This window comes from Vanessa cardui, chromosome 28 (assembly GCF_905220365.1).
Source record: "Vanessa cardui chromosome 28, ilVanCard2.1, whole genome shotgun sequence".
In the NCBI taxonomy this organism is placed as follows: Eukaryota; Metazoa; Arthropoda; class Insecta; order Lepidoptera; family Nymphalidae; genus Vanessa; species Vanessa cardui.
The window spans coordinates 4,580,683-4,597,548 of record NC_061150.1 but is presented as its reverse complement, the minus strand read 5'-3'; the positions used below and the strand labels follow the sequence as shown (position 1 = coordinate 4,597,548).

The 16,866-nt window shown below is 40.2% G+C and overlaps 2 protein-coding genes across 2 annotated transcripts; both read right to left on the bottom strand.

Moving 5' to 3' along the window:
• Nucleotides 1-6,908: 6,908 nt before the first annotated feature.
• Nucleotides 6,909-11,055, bottom strand: LOC124541741 (protein unc-13 homolog C-like). The gene is made up of 2 exons (XM_047119683.1): nt 10,083-11,055; nt 6,909-7,081 (listed from the first exon to the last, which is right to left on the bottom strand). The coding sequence occupies exon 1, from the start codon at nt 10,927-10,929 to the stop codon at nt 10,183-10,185; it is 747 nt and encodes a 248-aa protein (XP_046975639.1). The 5' UTR covers nt 10,930-11,055; the 3' UTR covers nt 6,909-7,081; nt 10,083-10,182.
• A 2,746-nt stretch (nt 11,056-13,801) lies between these two features.
• LOC124541477 (swi5-dependent recombination DNA repair protein 1 homolog) lies at nt 13,802-14,284 on the bottom strand. The gene has a single exon (XM_047119392.1). The coding sequence runs from the start codon at nt 14,282-14,284 to the stop codon at nt 13,802-13,804; it is 483 nt and encodes a 160-aa protein (XP_046975348.1).
• Between the last annotated feature and the right edge of the window lie 2,582 nt (nt 14,285-16,866).

Here is a 16,866-nt window from a genome sequence, read left to right as displayed (position 1 = left end):
TAATTCTTTCTCCGGATAGTAAACATGTTGAAAATTTTGAGTTATTATATCAATAAATCCATTTATTTTTTCAGATCCTTTGGCCTCTAGTTCTGAAGCACAGAGGCAGCGTAAAATTTGCTCATACCTCCGACCTGACATAATGTAGCTACGTAAGGGGTGATAATATAAAACATCACGTTGTGAAAATAGTTTACGTTTATCGGGTACATTATATGTCCCGAAAGTAAAGAAAGACCCAAAAACTTTATCGTACTTTCTCGATTTTCCGTAGGCATTAGTACGGTCAACAATGTTTGGTGTAAATATCAGATCGAAAATATCTCGTTCTGTAGTAGTTTCATCTATGGGGATACGTGGGCCAGTTAAACAGGAATATTCGGCTGTCGTATTTGTTTCAAGCAGGGAAGGGGATGTAGCAGCGGATCGCTGAGCATTTTCATGATTATTCAAAGAGGTGCAGATGCCTGGAACAGGAGAGCTGTCGTGGAGAGGAAGGGGTAACCCAAGAGTCCTGTGCAGTGAGTGGCCCGAATGGAATATATTTTCATCGTCATCACTATTTTCGATAACAGACTCATCATTTGAACTATCACTTCGTACCGTGACAGCCTTAACTTTCATTCGGGGAAATATTTCCAATTCGGAGTCACTGCTACTGTCTTCCATTCTTGGTTCATAGTTTTTGTCGGAACCGTACTCACCCTCCTCATCAGTGAATGGGTCGTGGTAGCTTTCTCCTTCTTCGAACTCATCAAAAAGGTGTGAACGGGAAGCAGCTTCACCCTTCTTACGTTTTGGTGGCATCTGCAACGATAAATAGTAAAATTATATTTACACTAATAAAATAATATAAATATCACATACCTACATAAATAAATAGTGCCATTAGAATCGTAAATAAGTGATTTACGTAAAAAATTATAATATAAACACACATTTGCCGTCATATTTACCTTTTTATTGATACGAAAATCACTAGACAGCGCTCCCGTGATACACACCAACGCGAAGCGCGCGCGCCGTGACACTGGCCTTGAGACGCCAAATAACAATAATGTATCGGTCACGCCCACAAGCGGGATGTCATACACGTATGTGTGAGTAAACTCGTAAACGCATTTGTACTAAATGTTACCTAGAAGTTGTTTTATGACACGAATCTTTTAAAGAGCAAGTGCGTTGTGACACCTGATCACGTGGCTTCTTATATTGCTATGAAAATCGGAGCGGCTACAGACGGGAAGGGTAGTTTTTATGAATTGAAATTGATCGGCCACAGACGTGTTGTCATATTACTTATGACTAAAATTACGGCTGTGGACGGGATGTCCGTGAATGTGTTAACAAGGGTAATTTGGCGATGTTCTCTTACCTGTATCTCGATTATTTGAAGTCCGATCTTCGAAATTGGGACGTCAAACTGCAGGTCTTGGTGCAGGCTTCCTGATGGATTTGCGAAATAATTCGAGATACTATCCCTTAGGACGTTATTCCTGTTGGAACTTAAGAGCCTTATCCCTTAGGAACTGTAGGGAATTTTTCAAAACTTTCACTTCTCCCGGTTAATTGAATGATTACGAACACGATTAACACACTTTTGGACACTTAGCACTATTTTTACCACTTTTTATTTATTTTAAACGTGGAGCGATATGTTGTTAGTACGGGTGATGGATGGTAACTCCTGGATGGATGGTAACGATTGGAATAGATTAGAATTCTTGTCCTCGTTGACTGGCGTTTGATCTTCAGAACCAGAAGCTACACTTAATAAATCGGAATCACTTTGAGCGGGGGGAATAGTTGAAGAATTTTCAATCTGAGTCGAGTAAATAATAGCTGTTCGCTTTCTTAGCAGCGAACGACTGTTTGCGCCGAGGCGCTTTATCGCACCCGCGGTAGTTCGCGGGGTGACCCTTCGTCCTGCAGAGGACGCACGAAGTCGAGTCGGTCTCGCTGCGCTCCTTGCGGGGGCAGTCGCTGGTGCCGTGGTCACCTAGGCACTTGACGCACCTAGGGCGGGCGAAACAGTTGCGCGCGGAGTGCCCGTACATTTGGCAACGGTGACATTGCCCCGGGGCACCCCGGTTGCGGGGGACTTCTATTCGGATGCCATACAGGTGGCCAACCGATTTAATGTTAAAGATTTTCTTCCCTTCCGGGGAGAGGTCTAAGACAACGAGCACTAGCTCGTAGGGGCATTTAGATTGCGCGTGGTACATCCTGTGTACCTCGCGCACTGGCAGGTCTTGGTCCTTGAGACTCTCCATGATGAACTCATTGCTGAGTTCGCAGGGGAGCCCCTTGATGACCACTCGCAGCTGCTTCTCGTCTTCGAGAGCGTAGGAGTGGTAACCGATATTGTTGCTCCGCAGGAAGGCGGTCAGGCGCCTGTGTTCCGCGGAGGTCGGGACAGTTACTTTTATTCCTTGCGCGGTGGTGCGCGCGTGAGTATAATGAATACGCTTCTGCGTAATCATAAGGGAGATATGCTCCCAGGCACTCTTGTCCTGTACGAATAGGGTAAAACCGGGATAGATGCCCCACTTTTCGAAAGTGTTTCATTATTTGAATACCAAACATATTTGCTTAGATTGACCCTGTAATATAGTTAGTTTATTCATTCATAAAGCTTTAGAAACTGTATTTATTTACCTAACCATTACTGGTTTTGCAAAAATGAAATTCTTGCGAAACACATTTTTTGGGGATAGGTGCCTACCTATAAGGATAGATGCCCCACTATGAAGTCACTTAGGAGGATAGATGCCTTTTTAAATAATTAACAAGAATACGTAATCAAAATGTAATATTTATTTATTATCTACATGTGTAGGTAATATAAAATGCTTAACCATATTTATTTACATTTATGCATGTCTACAAAATATATAAAAAAATCTGTTTAAGCGATAACATATTAAAACTATCATATAGAATCATCTCAAACGAAACATTCCCGTTTTAACGTAGAAATAATTATTTAACATTAAAAAAAATCAACATTCATATGAATATCTAACAACAAAAAAAATTAATAATTTCGTTTAACCTTAGTTATATTATTTAAACATTTAAAAAAATCAACATATTTGTAAGGAATTATCCTTCATTAAGTGGAACCGGACATTTTAAGTTTTCCACATCTTGAGCAATAGTTCTTAAAAAGTGTGCATGTTTCGTGCAGCCACTTCTGACACATAATGCACTGGATCCAATCAGATTTGGACTTCGTGTTATTTATTTATTTATTTATTTATGTACCAACAGAGTATACAGAGAATTATATAAATGAAAAATGTGTACATAGGGATAACTTATCTCTAACAAGAGATCTCTTCCAGAAACCCTGAATCTAGTGGAGATTATTTGTAGTACAGATTTATGGTGTAGGTACAATATCAACTAGTTTTATATTATAAAATTAAAATAGACTTAACGATAAATTAATATATTACACACTAAATACAAATAAATACATTAATATATACCTATATATATATATACATTCAACGTACATAGATACAAAAAAAAATATATATATAAATACATACATATAAAATAAATTAAACTTAAGTGGAAAGAAAGTGTTGATTTTAAACGAACTTATTGTAACATTATTATGGAAAATATTATCTGGAAGAGAGTTCCATAGGCGAGCGGCAACAACGGAAAACAAGTTACCATAGGAAGTAGTATTAAAAAATGGTACCTCAAGAGTTTTCGACGCCACACATGCGCGTACTGGTCTTTCACGAGCAGGACAGAACAGAAAACGCTCATGTAGGTAATCAGGGCTATCATGTTTTAATATTTTAAAAAGAAGCGATAAAATGTGCAAGCTCCGGCGAAGTCGGATAGGAAGCCACTTTAACTGACGTCGATATTGAGAAATGTGATCAAATTTGCGCAGACCATAAATGAAACGAATGCACAAATTTTGAAGTCTATCTAGTTTGTCAAGCAGCTCATCATTCGCATCAAGATAGCAAACATCAGCGTAGTCCAGGATGGGAAGAAGAAGGGATTGTGCAAGTAAAATTTTTGTTTTGAAAGGAAGGAAGTTCTGCAAACGTTTTAGAGAATGCAGAGGGTAATGGACACGTTTACTGACTTCGTTAACCTGAGCTCTCCATGATAAATTGCAATCTATGACTAACCCCAGATTACAAGCTTGGTCACTATATGCAATTTGAGTTCCACCATAGACAATTGATGGTACAATATCCCAATTAATCTTGCTACGTAACTGTCTGGTACCTATTATCAATGCCTTCGACTTCAAGGGATTAACAAGAAGCCCAAAGGATGCAGCCCAGTTCTTAATTTTTGCAAGATCATAATTGATATCATGTATGGTCGAACACAGATTTGATAAGGTGGCGTGTCTATAAAGTTGTAAATCGTCTGCATAGAGATGGTAGTGAGAAGAAATAACTTTGGTAATTTCATTAATGAAGATTGAAAACAGAAGAGGAGAAAGTAGGCCACCTTGCGGAACGCCAGCAGAGAGATCAGCCCAGTCCGAGGAAGCCTCATCAGACTTAACCATCTGCCGACGACCACGAAGATAAGATTGGAACCAATCAATCACAGGCTGAGCAAAGTTAAGTGAGCGAAGGATACCAAGCAATACATTAAAGTCGACTGAATTAAAGGCATTGCTAAAATCGAGCAAAATGAGAATAGTAAACTCTCTTTTGTCCATAGCAAAGCGAATGTCTTCAGTGACTTTAAGCAGTGCGGTGGAAGTACTGTGACCGGAACGGAAACCGGATTGAAAAGGACTAAGGAGATGATTATGTGTTAGGAATTCTGACATTTGCTTACGTACAACGTCTTCAAGGATTTTTGATAGGATAGGCAAAATAGAGATGGGACGAAATTGTGAAAATGAAGAGGGATTTGATATTTTAGGTAAAGGAATCACGTGTGCTAACTTCCAAACTGTTGGAAAGGTATTGGATTCAAAGGAAAAGTTTATAATGTGAGTAATAACAGGGTTTAAAGAGTCAAGGACAGGTATTAACATATCCCGACTAATGTTGTCATTACCAACCGCCTTGGAAGTGATAGACAGGATGCTTCTCTTGACTTCGCTCTCTGTGACTGTATGAAAATTAAAAGGAATACAATCAGGCGTGATGGCGTTCGCCATCTTTAACAAAGTTTCAGCCTTCGTAGAGGCTGAAATTGTTAAAGGGGGAGTAGAAAAATGTTTATTTAGAGAATTCAAATCAAATGAATGTTGAGAAGATTTTGAGGGATTACCCACGCCTAAGGAGTTAAAAAATCTCCACATTTGTGAAGTGGTCAGTTTATCGATGGAGGAGTGGATGAAACGGCGTTTAGCATCTCTACACATCCTATTGCAGAGATTTCGCAATTTTTTGTACGTCGCAATATTGAGGTCAGTAGGTTCCCTTTTAGAGACTCTCTTGGCTTTATCACGTTTTGCCATCATGTTTTTAATATTTTGAGTAAGCCAAGGTGCGGGAAGATGTTTTACCTTAATTTTCCTAATTGGAGCGTGCTTGTCATACAATTTTGTCAAAGATTCGTTAAAATAGGCCACCTTATCGTCAACATTCGTAAACGTATACACATTATTCCAGTCAATACTATTGGCGTCATGACATAAATTTGCAATATTTATATTTTTCATATTGCGCCTTAAAATTGTTTTGGTCTTGCGCTTTGAGAAGGAGAGTTTATAGCTAACGAAGAGTAAATCATGGAAGGAGAAAGGAGCTGTCAGCTGACCATGAGCTGACACACTGTGAGGGTTGGAGACAATAATGACATCAAGAAGAGACGGAGTACAATTAGGTGAAAAATGAGTTTATGAGAGAGGAAGGATAGTATAATTAAAAGAAGACACGATAGATTTTAGATTTGTCGCTCTGTGATCATTTTTCACGAGACAAGTGTTAAGATCACCCATTATGATCACATGTTCATAAGAAGGTGAAAGTTTCTCAAGAAGGTCTTCAAAGGTGTTAAAATAATTAATATTTAAGGAAGGACAATAGAGGACCCCTAAAAGAAGTTTAGTGTGATGGGAAGAAATTTCTATTAAGAGGTATTCAAGGATGTTAGGGGAAAGGTTTGATGATTGTTGTATTAACCGAAAGGGTATGTTATTTCGTAAGAAAATGCAAACACCTCCCCCTCTCTGAGAAACTCTGTCATTACGAATTAGAGTGAAATCCGGTAAAGTGTAAAGAGTCGAAGGAAGAGAAGGTTTTAACCAAGACTCAGAAACAAGGATACCGTCGACCTGCACGTTGCTAAATGATGCGAGAAAATCAGAGTAATGTGCCGGAATGCTTTGCGCATTTATATGTACAAAATTAAGACCATTAGAATTGCAGGAAAAGATAGAATTTAATTGTGAATCAACGGTTAAGCTTTCACTATCAAAAGATTGATTATGGCTAGAAACACTACGGAAATCATCAGAGGAGCGTGAAAAGAAATCATCATTTATACAAGCATCACTTAAGTCAGACATATAGATATAAAATATATATTAATATATAAATATATATACCTTAATCTAAATAAAAGAAATAGCAAAAACAATTAAACGAAATAAAAGTACTATTAATCACAAGCGATACAAATAATCTCCCACATTATTAGTCCCTGGCTTAATAAATACATAACAAAAAGAGAAACAAAGAAGAAAAAAAAATAATAAAAATAAAGAAAGTCTATATCTATGCTACATATCTACAATTATACATATAACGACACAAATATTTTGAAATTCTAGATAGTAGCTACAGAATATAAATATTAAATAGATATCTATTTTAAAAATTTAAAATGCAAAGAAAAAGAAATATAGCTGCTTATTCACCACAAAGATAAAAATTTTCAAGCAGAATATCCGAACGCTAATCCGCTGTCAAGCGTGTTAATGTCAGTTCTCAGTTGTCACACGTCAGTGTTTTGACCGTTGTTCAAGTACCCTGTCTTTGAGGTTAAATTGTACTGGTTAAAAACAATTTAAAGAATTTGACGAATTTTTAGACTACCGACTCGTACATAAGAAAAAATAAGAGTAACATATATATATATATATTTTTTTTTTTTTTTATGGAATAGGTGGCAAACGAGCAGGAGGCTCACCTGATGGAAAGTGACTACCACCGCCCATGGACATCTGCAACACCAGGGGGCTTGCAGGTGCGTTGCCGGCCTTTGAGAAAGGAGTAGGCTCTTTTCTTGAAGGTTCCCATGTCGTATCGGTTCGGAAAAACCGCCGGCGACAGCTGGTTCCACAGAGTGGTTGTGCGAGGCAGAAAATGTCTAAGAAATCGCGCTGTTGTGGATTTTCGGACATCAAGATGGTGCGGGTGAAACTTAGAATTTTGACGAGATGTCCGAAGGTGAAATTCAGCAGCCGGGATTAATCCGAACAATTCCTCGGAACATTCCCCGTGAAAAATTCGGTAGAAGATGCAGAGTGATCCGACATCTCTACGCAAAGCCAAAGGATCAAGGAGATCGGAAAGGGCTTGATCGTCGATAACCCGAGCCGCTCTACGTTGGATGCGGTCAAATGGAAGGAGCTGGTACTGGGGAGCACCCGCCCAGAGGTGAGAGCAGTACTCCATGTGAGGCCGAATTTGCGCCTTGTAAAGTTTTAGGCGATGGGCCGACGTGAAGTACTGTCTCGCCTTGCTGAGCACACCGAGCTTCTTTGAAGCCAATTTGGCTTTGCCTTCCAATTGACCGCGGAACTGAACGAGGCTCGAAATATCAACGCCAAGTATTCCGATACTACCTGTAGCGGCTATCGGGATGTTCTCAAATCGTGGAGATACGACAAATGGTGTTTTTTTAGCGGTTAACGCGCAAACTTGCGTCTTTTTGGGGTTGAAATGGACTAAATTTAGCCGGCCCCAGTTCGAGACTTCGTTTAACGAAGACTCGATTTCAGACACAAGTTTGTTCCGGTTTTCTTCGACGTTTTCCCGAGAAATATTAGCGCGGCCGGTGTATAAGGTGTCAACGGTACTGTCGTCTGCATAGCAATGAATGTTCCCGATTTGCAACAAATCATTGATATGCAGAAGAAACAGAGTGGGTGATAGAACGCAGCCTTGTGGAACACCAGCATTGACGAATTTTAAGTCAGAGCATGCACCGTCGACAACGACCTTGATGCTCCGATCTGCCAAAAAGCTGGTAATCCAATTGCATAATTTCCCGGGAAGCCCATAAGAAGGAAGCTTCGAAAGAAGCGCTTTGTGCCATACACGATCGAAGGCCTTCGCTATGTCCAAGCTGGCTGCTAATGCCTCCCCCTTGCTCTCAACTGCTTCAGCCCACCTGTGAGTAAGGTAAACTAGAAGATCACCGGCTGACCGACCCCGACGGAAACCGTACTGGCGGTCACTAATCAGCTGATTCTCCTCTAGGTACCGCAGGAGCTGGCAGTTAATAAGGGACTCCATTATCTTGGAGAGCAAGGAGGTGATGGCTATAGGCCTATAATTGGACGGATCTGAGCGGTTGCCTTTTTTAGGGATCGGATGCACCAAAGCAGTCTTCCAGGAGTTCGGGACGACGCCTAATGCGTAGGATTGCCGGAAAAGACGCGTTAAGACCGGTGCCAACTCGGGAGCACATGTCCGTAGCACGATTGGAGGGATGCCATCGGGTCCACTCGACTTGTGAATGTCCAAGGAAAGAAGTGCTTTCCGAACTGCACTTTGCCGAAATTTAACCTCCGGCATCGTCGTATCACATCGCGGGATTGATGGAGGTGACTTTCCTTGGTCATCCAGAGTCGAGTTCGACGCGAAGAGAGACCCTAAAAGATCGGCCTTCTCCTTCGCGGTATGGGCCAATGACTCACCGTCCCTGTGCAAAGATGGAAAAGAAGGCTGACAGAAATTCCCTAGGACAGCCTTAGCGAGAGACCAGAACGCACGTGTTCCTGATGGGAAGCGCACCAGTCTCTCGCCAATTCTGCCAATGTACTTCGACTTCGCCTCAGCTATCACGTTTTTGAAGGACCTGGAGGCAGAGTTATATTCCTTTCTGAATGTGCTGGTGTTTGTATCACGAGACGCCGATGCGTTAGCCCAGTCTTGGTAGCGTTCCCATTTTCGGCGTGAAGCCATCTTACAGAGGCGACCAAACCAGGGCTGGGACTTGCCACCAATGGGCACCGCAGAATATGGAATGAAAAGTTCCATACCCTGAAGCACCACATCGGCGACAGAGTCAGCAACAACGCTCGGATCATCCATCGAGAAACAAACTCGCCCCCATGGGTAAGATGCAAAGAAGGACCGCATCCCATCCCAATCTGCTGACTTGTAGTGCCACACGCGACGACAGCCCGCGAAACGAGGTCGTGAGTATCGTGTAACTGGCACTGTACTCCGGACGAGACAGTGGTCCGACGAGCCCAGAGGGGGATCGACGACAATCTTATAGCCGTCCGGATGCGAAGTCAGCAGAAGGTCCAACAGGGAAGGTGTATGATCCTCCACGTCCGGTATTCGCGTTGGCGAGGTGACCAGTTGTGTCAAATCATAAGCCAAAGCGAAGTCGAGAACAGATCTACCCGCATGATCAGTGGTGCGTGATCCAAGCCACTCTGTATGATGAGCATTGAAATCGCCCAGAATAATGATCTCTGCGGATGGAGTCTGCTGCAGCACGGAATCTGTAGCCAATTGGACGTGCTCAACCAGTCGGTCGGTTTCGGCATTACCGCTATGGGACCTATAAAGGCACGCGTAGATTCGCGGATGGTCGTCGCAGTCTACGCGCAGCCAGATAATTGATAGGTCCTGCCCTTCAAGGCTGCCGAGGCGTCGAGAGCAGATATCATCTCTGACGTAAACGCACACCCCAGCTCGTGGCACAAAAGTATGCTCCAATTTGTACCCGGGGTAAGAGAGAAAAGACGTATCGGCAGGAGAAGATATCTGGGTCTCGGTAAGAAAGAGCAAGGCCGGCTTCGCCGTCTCAAGGTGAAAGTGAACGGCATTCAAGTTGGAGTTGAGTCCCCTTATGTTGCAGAAGTCCACAGCGAGTGTGGTAGGGTATATTATTAATTGGCAGCTTAAAACCAACTACACGGACACAAAACATAGACACGGGTGACGTAATGAATGGCAGACAGCAATTATAGTAATATATGAGAAACCTTTACTTTGTAGTAACTTTAACCCGCCGAGATCTTGTCTTCTGGTCCGGCGCACTGGAAACTTGAGGAAACTTTTCGCAAAGATCCTTTAATTCGGCCGATGTAAGAATCTTTTTACGGCTTTTATCTGGAAGCGCCACAATGATTACTCCGTCAGATGTCCAGCAATTTTTCAAACCGAAATGTTTCCGAGCAGCAACGAATAATTCTTGCCTGGGCTTAGTCAAATATTCCGATATAGTAACTCCAGACCCTTTAAGAGATGTTTTAGAGTTCCAAACAAGATTTCTGTGCTTTGTGGCAATAAAACGAACCAGTATTGGTCTTGGTTTTTCCTTCTTTGTGCCAAGACGATGGCAGATATCCAGCTGTGAAGAATCAATACTAGGCAGCTTTAATTCATTGTGCAACACGGATTGAATCTTGCTCTCCACTTGCTCGTCAATACTCTCCGGCAGACCGTGAAAAAGCAGCACTCTGCTGCGGGAACGAGCTTCCTGCATATCGAAACCCACCGAGAGCAGCTCTAATTGCTGACGAAGCATACTAAGGGTCTTCCAGATTACATTTTTGAAAGCGGCATAGTCCGAGGCGAGAGAACTGAAGTCTCCAAAGGTAGTGGTCGGTGGTTTAGTGCTTCCTTGTGCTTGTGTTGACAGTGAGAGCATTTTATCAAATTGATTCATGCGGGACTCGAACATTTTAACAATGTCATCCATGTTCTTGCTGAGTTGGTTATGTAAATCCATCGTACTTGTATTAATGTTGAGAATTGATTGTGAACCAGGTAATGTGGGAAATTATATTAACTTAACACTTCATGTATTATTATTTGCAGAAAAATGTAATTTTAATTAAATAAAAACTTAAGAGCAAAAATTTTTGTTGTTGATATTTTAACCTACCCGAAAATCTTAAAATTATTATAGGTATCGAAGCATTCTACGCAAACGTTTTCATCTATAGAATTAGGCTCTTCAAATTTATTTTTTTTAGTTTTTTTCACGGGTAGTCCTATGGTTTTTTTACCTTTTTCAGTATTAGGTGAGAGGTGATCTTCATTTTCACTGTTTGAGCTATAAATAGCTAGTCTTTTACGTAGTCCACGATCCTTGTTTACTTTTAAATAATAATTATTTTCTTTATGACTGCAATCGGTCACGTCACCATCTGTTTCTTCACTTGAGTCATAGTTTTTCTTTAGTTTTCCTTTCTTATTTTTATTTTTTTGTATTTGTTCTTTGGTTTTTTTATTTGCTTTTTTTATTGTTTGTCTTTTTTTGGTAGCTTCAGTCTTGTCTTCAATATCCCTTTTTTCTTTGATTTTTTCTCTAGAATTGAGAATATCTGCCGATTGTTTAGCTCTCCTTGCTAAAGTCAGAGGAATTTGTGGTATTGGTGATGCTTCGACTAAAAATTTAGAAGGTGTTTCTTTTTCTTCGTTATCTAGAATCCGTATTAGTGAATCATCACCTATATCAACAATATCAATAATCGTATCTTCTAAAATCTGAGGATCGATCAAAAAGCTGGGTGAGTTTCGGTTGAATGAAGTTGATGGCATATTGGGTGGTGTTATGTTCAGGTCTGCGACATTCAAATATTCGTTTTCAAATGTAGTTGGACAATCAATTGACGAAATTGGAGGTATAGTCGTTTGTGTTCTGTGTTCAACTTCAACATGCTCACAAGGTTCTGCATTTTCGTTTAAAGATGTTTGAAGAAGCGCTGTTGTAGTTTGATGTAGCACACAGGGTTGATCAGGATCATTGTCACTGCGATGTGCAATATCAGATATAGTGAAAACAGAATCGGGCAAAGCATTAGGATTTAGTGGATAAATCCCACATCTTCGAAAGCCAGCAAGAGCATTTGCAGGTGTAGTAGCGCGTATCCATGCGTTGCGTATAAGGGTTCCAGCATTATAACGGCTTATCTTTTTATTTGGATTTGCGCGCATAAACTGATTAGTTTCATGGTTAAAGTATGTTTTAAATGGCCCAAACACCGCTACGTCTAATGGTTGTAAAGCTGAGGTAGTGTGGCTGGGTAAACATAACAAAATAATATCGTTATCAGAAGCAACTTGCAGCATGTCTGGTGCGGATGAATGAGATGAGTGCCCGTCTAAAATAAGCAAAACCTTACCTCGCGGTTTCAAAGCTATGAAGTGTTCCGTAAGCCACTTATAGAAAAGATCGGTATTTATGTATGCCGACTTTTTGTTCATGTACACATTTGAGCCCAGTGGTAGACCGTTCTCGAATTCTGGTTTCTTATTTACACCTTTAATTATTACTACTGGTGGGAGAAAATTACCAATGACATTGCAACAGGCTACGATAGTCATTGTTTCACCTTTCTCCGCAGATGTAACTGAATTTACTACTTTTGCACCTTTCTTTGCAACAACTTTGCTAGGCTTATTGTTAAGCTGAACTCCCGATTCGTCCATATTATAAATCCTTTCAGGCTTATCCAAGAGATCATTATCGGCCAGGACTTTTGTCAGAAGTTCATGAAAATTATTTACTTCTTCTCTGTTGAGACCTTTAGCCCTAGCGACAGACAAACCTTCTGCTTGCCTAATAGACAACTCTGGATTTTGCTTAATGAAACTTTTGAACCATTCATTCCCAGCCATCTGGTCTTCATTATCAAAATTGTGTTGAATCTGTAGCTTTTCGGCAAATTGGTATGCTAGCGTACGTATAGCTCGTCTATCTGGGGGAAATCCCTCGTCACTAAGCTTCAAAATGTGCGCTACCAACCTTTTTTCGTGTTCAAAACCCAGGACAGGATGTTTTCCCAAAGTCAGCTTAGTTTGGTTTTTAATAGCGTAACGCCTTCGCAATGTTCTGGATGGAATCCCAAATTGTCTGGATATTTCATTGATCCCCAATTCTTTTTTATCCAATTCATGGAAAGCTGACTGTAGCTGCTCTGTTGTCCAAGAAACTACTCGAGCTCGTACGCCCTCCTTTCTTTTGTATTTCCTTGGCATGACTCACCTACAATAAGCAAAGTAAGTATAAATAAAACACTGTATCGACACTCATTTCATCATATTCGAATTATGAAATTAAAATTGGATACATTTTTTTTTTGGTATTTTCTAATATTCTACTATTAGGAAATACGAAAATATTCACGACTATGACTTTTAAATACTTCGATAAGGCTCTTGCAGTATAGAGGGATAGATGCCCCTAAAGTCAACTATCCCTTGTAAACTCGGGGCAACTATCCTTTTCACTAGGGATAGATGCCTCTCATTATTTTATAAATAAAATAAATGCAAACATCAATGATTGACTCTTAAATGTGTTCTCAAAGAACCAATGTATTAAAACAATTCAACTAAAATGTAATCATTTAACTGTTTATAAAGATATGAAATAGTGAATACTTACGTTTGAAATTTTGAAGCGTTCGTCGCGTCCGCTACGAATGTAATTCGACACACAAGCGAGAAACGTCCATCTAGCACAACAACTCGTGCGTCACTGAGGTGGGGGGTGCATGTGGCGCGTATGTAAACAACGAATTTGCTGTTTTGTTCTCTGGTAGTTGAATTTTTAGAAACGAGGCATCTATCCCAGCGCGGCATCTATCCCGGTTTTACCCTATAGGGGGCGGGGCCTTCACTCGAGGCTCCTCGTTAGCTTGGGACCCAGGGGGTGAAGTCGACTCTTCGCGGGGAGTCGGGGCAACGGTCGGACGCTTCGGAGCTTCCGATTGGCGGGGCGCCACGCTTGGCTCCTTCCTCTCCGGGCGGACTGCCTTAGTGGGCGGTGCCCGCTTGGATGGGGGCGTGGTTTTAAGCGCAGACGCTTTGCGCTTAGACGACTTGGACGTGACGGTTTCGAACCCGTCGTCATCCGTTTCCATGGATGGTGTTACATCCACGGGGTCAGGGCTAGGAATATCCGCACTCGGAATGGGAGATTCCGGGCGGTCAGGGGCGGCCGGTGAAGCCGGCGAGTCGACAAAGACTACCTTGGTAGCTTTGACGGAATTGGTGTACCCGGCTAGGAACTCCGGGTGGTGAGCTTGAAGGTAATTAAGGAGGCCCTCCAAGACCTCCATTGGGTTGGTGGCCATAGTGGCACCAGTACGTGAAAAACTAACCTCCCTGCCTGAAAATTGAAATGAAAAATATTAGACTACTTAAAAGTCGATTTACGATTATATAACGTACTTAGTTATAGTTATTGGTATATTTGGAGCCAGTGTCAGCCACGGTGCCCTTGCCCCAACAATCAAAAGAAAGAAGCGATACGAGCCCCTTGATTGATCCAATATATTATTGTATAAAAGGTAATTTGTAAAAAACATATTTGTTAAAGTATTCTCGTATTGTTTTTTGATAGATACTGAAGGGTTTTCTTGGCTGACACCGACTCCAAATATAGCAATAATTATAACTACATTATATAATCGTAAATCGACTTTTAAGTAGTCTAATATTTTTCATTTCATTTTTCTTAGGAGAACTCTAAAAAGTATGTTGAATACGCAATTATTTTTATTACTTTTGGGTGCATATTCATTTGTTTTAAATAGTGTTTTGCTTGAAGTCGGTTTTTCTTTTTGTTAAAATTTTTATTTATTTTTTGATTTTAAGTGAAGCTGATGTTGACTAACTATTTTTTCTTAATATGGATAGATTAAGCGTTCCGTTTATATGAGCCAGAAACTACTTCGAGGACAATTTCAAAGGAAACTTGCGAATAAAGCAAAAATAGACTTTCGAAAATGCGGCTTTAATACGTCATGCGGCATAAACTACAAGGATCCCTCGAAAGAGCTGTAATCGACCTTAGCAAAAAATCTTTGAAAAAGAGCACATATATGTCGTACAGCATATGACATCACATCACATATACAAAATTTGATTAAAGATAGTAAGAAATTCAGCCCCACATCGCACCCTAACTGTGAGCCGCATGGGAGTTCCATCACTACATAGTATAAAACAAAGTCGCTTTCTCTGTCTGTATATCTTTAAATTTACGCAACGGATTTTGATGCGGTTTTTTTAATAGATAGTGTGATTCAAGGGGAAGAATTGTGTATATAATACATGAACAATATACTGATAATACTGATAATTTTGCGATGTGATGTCGTAAATAAACAAATTCTGTAGTATATTTAGTATCAGTATTGCACCCGTGCTAAACCGGGGTGGGTAGCTAGTTAATTATAATATTTGACTATGATAATTATATAAACATAACCACATTACGGAAGCTGACTCAAATATCCAAATAACCTATAAATAAAAGATTCGATCGAGTATCGCTAACGTGCTCCTCAGAATTGTTCCGTTCCCTTTCGTTCCGTTACTTTGTCATGGATCCTATGCTCAGAACCTTACCAAACTTTCACCAAACTACCCTTGAAGTATATATTTTATAATAAAAAAAGAATTATCAAAATTGGTTAACGTGAATTTCAATTATTCACCTATTTGTCGCGCATATACATAATGCAAATTTAAGACTTATGTCGCTTTCATACGGATACCATCATCGGAAAAAAATTAAATTAAAATGGGACCCCACAGGAAGCACTACCTTTCAAACAAAAAACAAAATTATCAAAATCGGTCCACCCAGTGAAAAGTTATGAGGTAACAAACAAAAAAAAAAACAAAAAAAACAATACAGACGAATTGATAACCTCCTCCTTTTTGAAGTCGGTTGAAAATTTATGGAATTCAAATTAAAGAAAATACTTTTTCTTTACATACAAGTAGGTATGTATGACTGACGCAGCTGCCTCTCCTCTTCGAGGGCGTAGGAATGAAAGCCGATGTTTTTAGCTCTCAAGTGTGCAGTCAGACGCCTATGGTCCTCTGACGTGGGCACCTGGACCTTAATACTTTGGAAGGGATTTTTGGCCTTGGTGTAACGGATTCATCTTTGCAGAGATCTTAGAGTAGAGATCAGTAGAGATATTCTCCCAGGCTGCCTTGTCCGCCCAGTTAATAGGGTGGTGAAATTGTATATATAGCAAAAATCGTAGAAAAAGTTGAGAGCGCGATTCAGGATCGTATAACGTGGAAACGTTGTTATTTACCGAATAAAAAGTTGAATGCCAAACTCAGTTGTTCCATATTGATATGTATAATAGGGTGGGTCGAAAAATATTTTTTCCGAATTTCGATTTGTAATAGTGCGCAAAAGATGACCTGGGTAAAAAGTTGTATATTTATTTTTAATATTTATTAATATTAATTACCCACGCATGACGTTTAAAAATTCGGAAAAATTGTTAAAATCGTATTTATTTTATCAGAGTTTATTGTATGAACTACATGGTTTATAATGATAGTACATTCTTATATTCAGAGATAAACGTAACATAAACAATAATCAGTCTAAACTATTAGAGTAATCGTCCGTACAATGCGGGGGAAGGAGCGGGGAAAGAGGACGTAAACTGTCGATAACGCGTCATTGTCTCAGTGCGTCTAATTAGTTCCGGGTGAAAGGTCGCACGCATTCATCTACATTTTTCGCTATTTTAAGTATTTTTGTTAGTTTTGTGACGTTGTGCATCATGGAGATTTCAAATAACACCCGAAAATCCACAAGTTGACCCATTTTTGGTGCTCCGGAAGATATTAACGAAAATCAACTACCCACTTACAAACAAGTTATGAAATATTATAATTT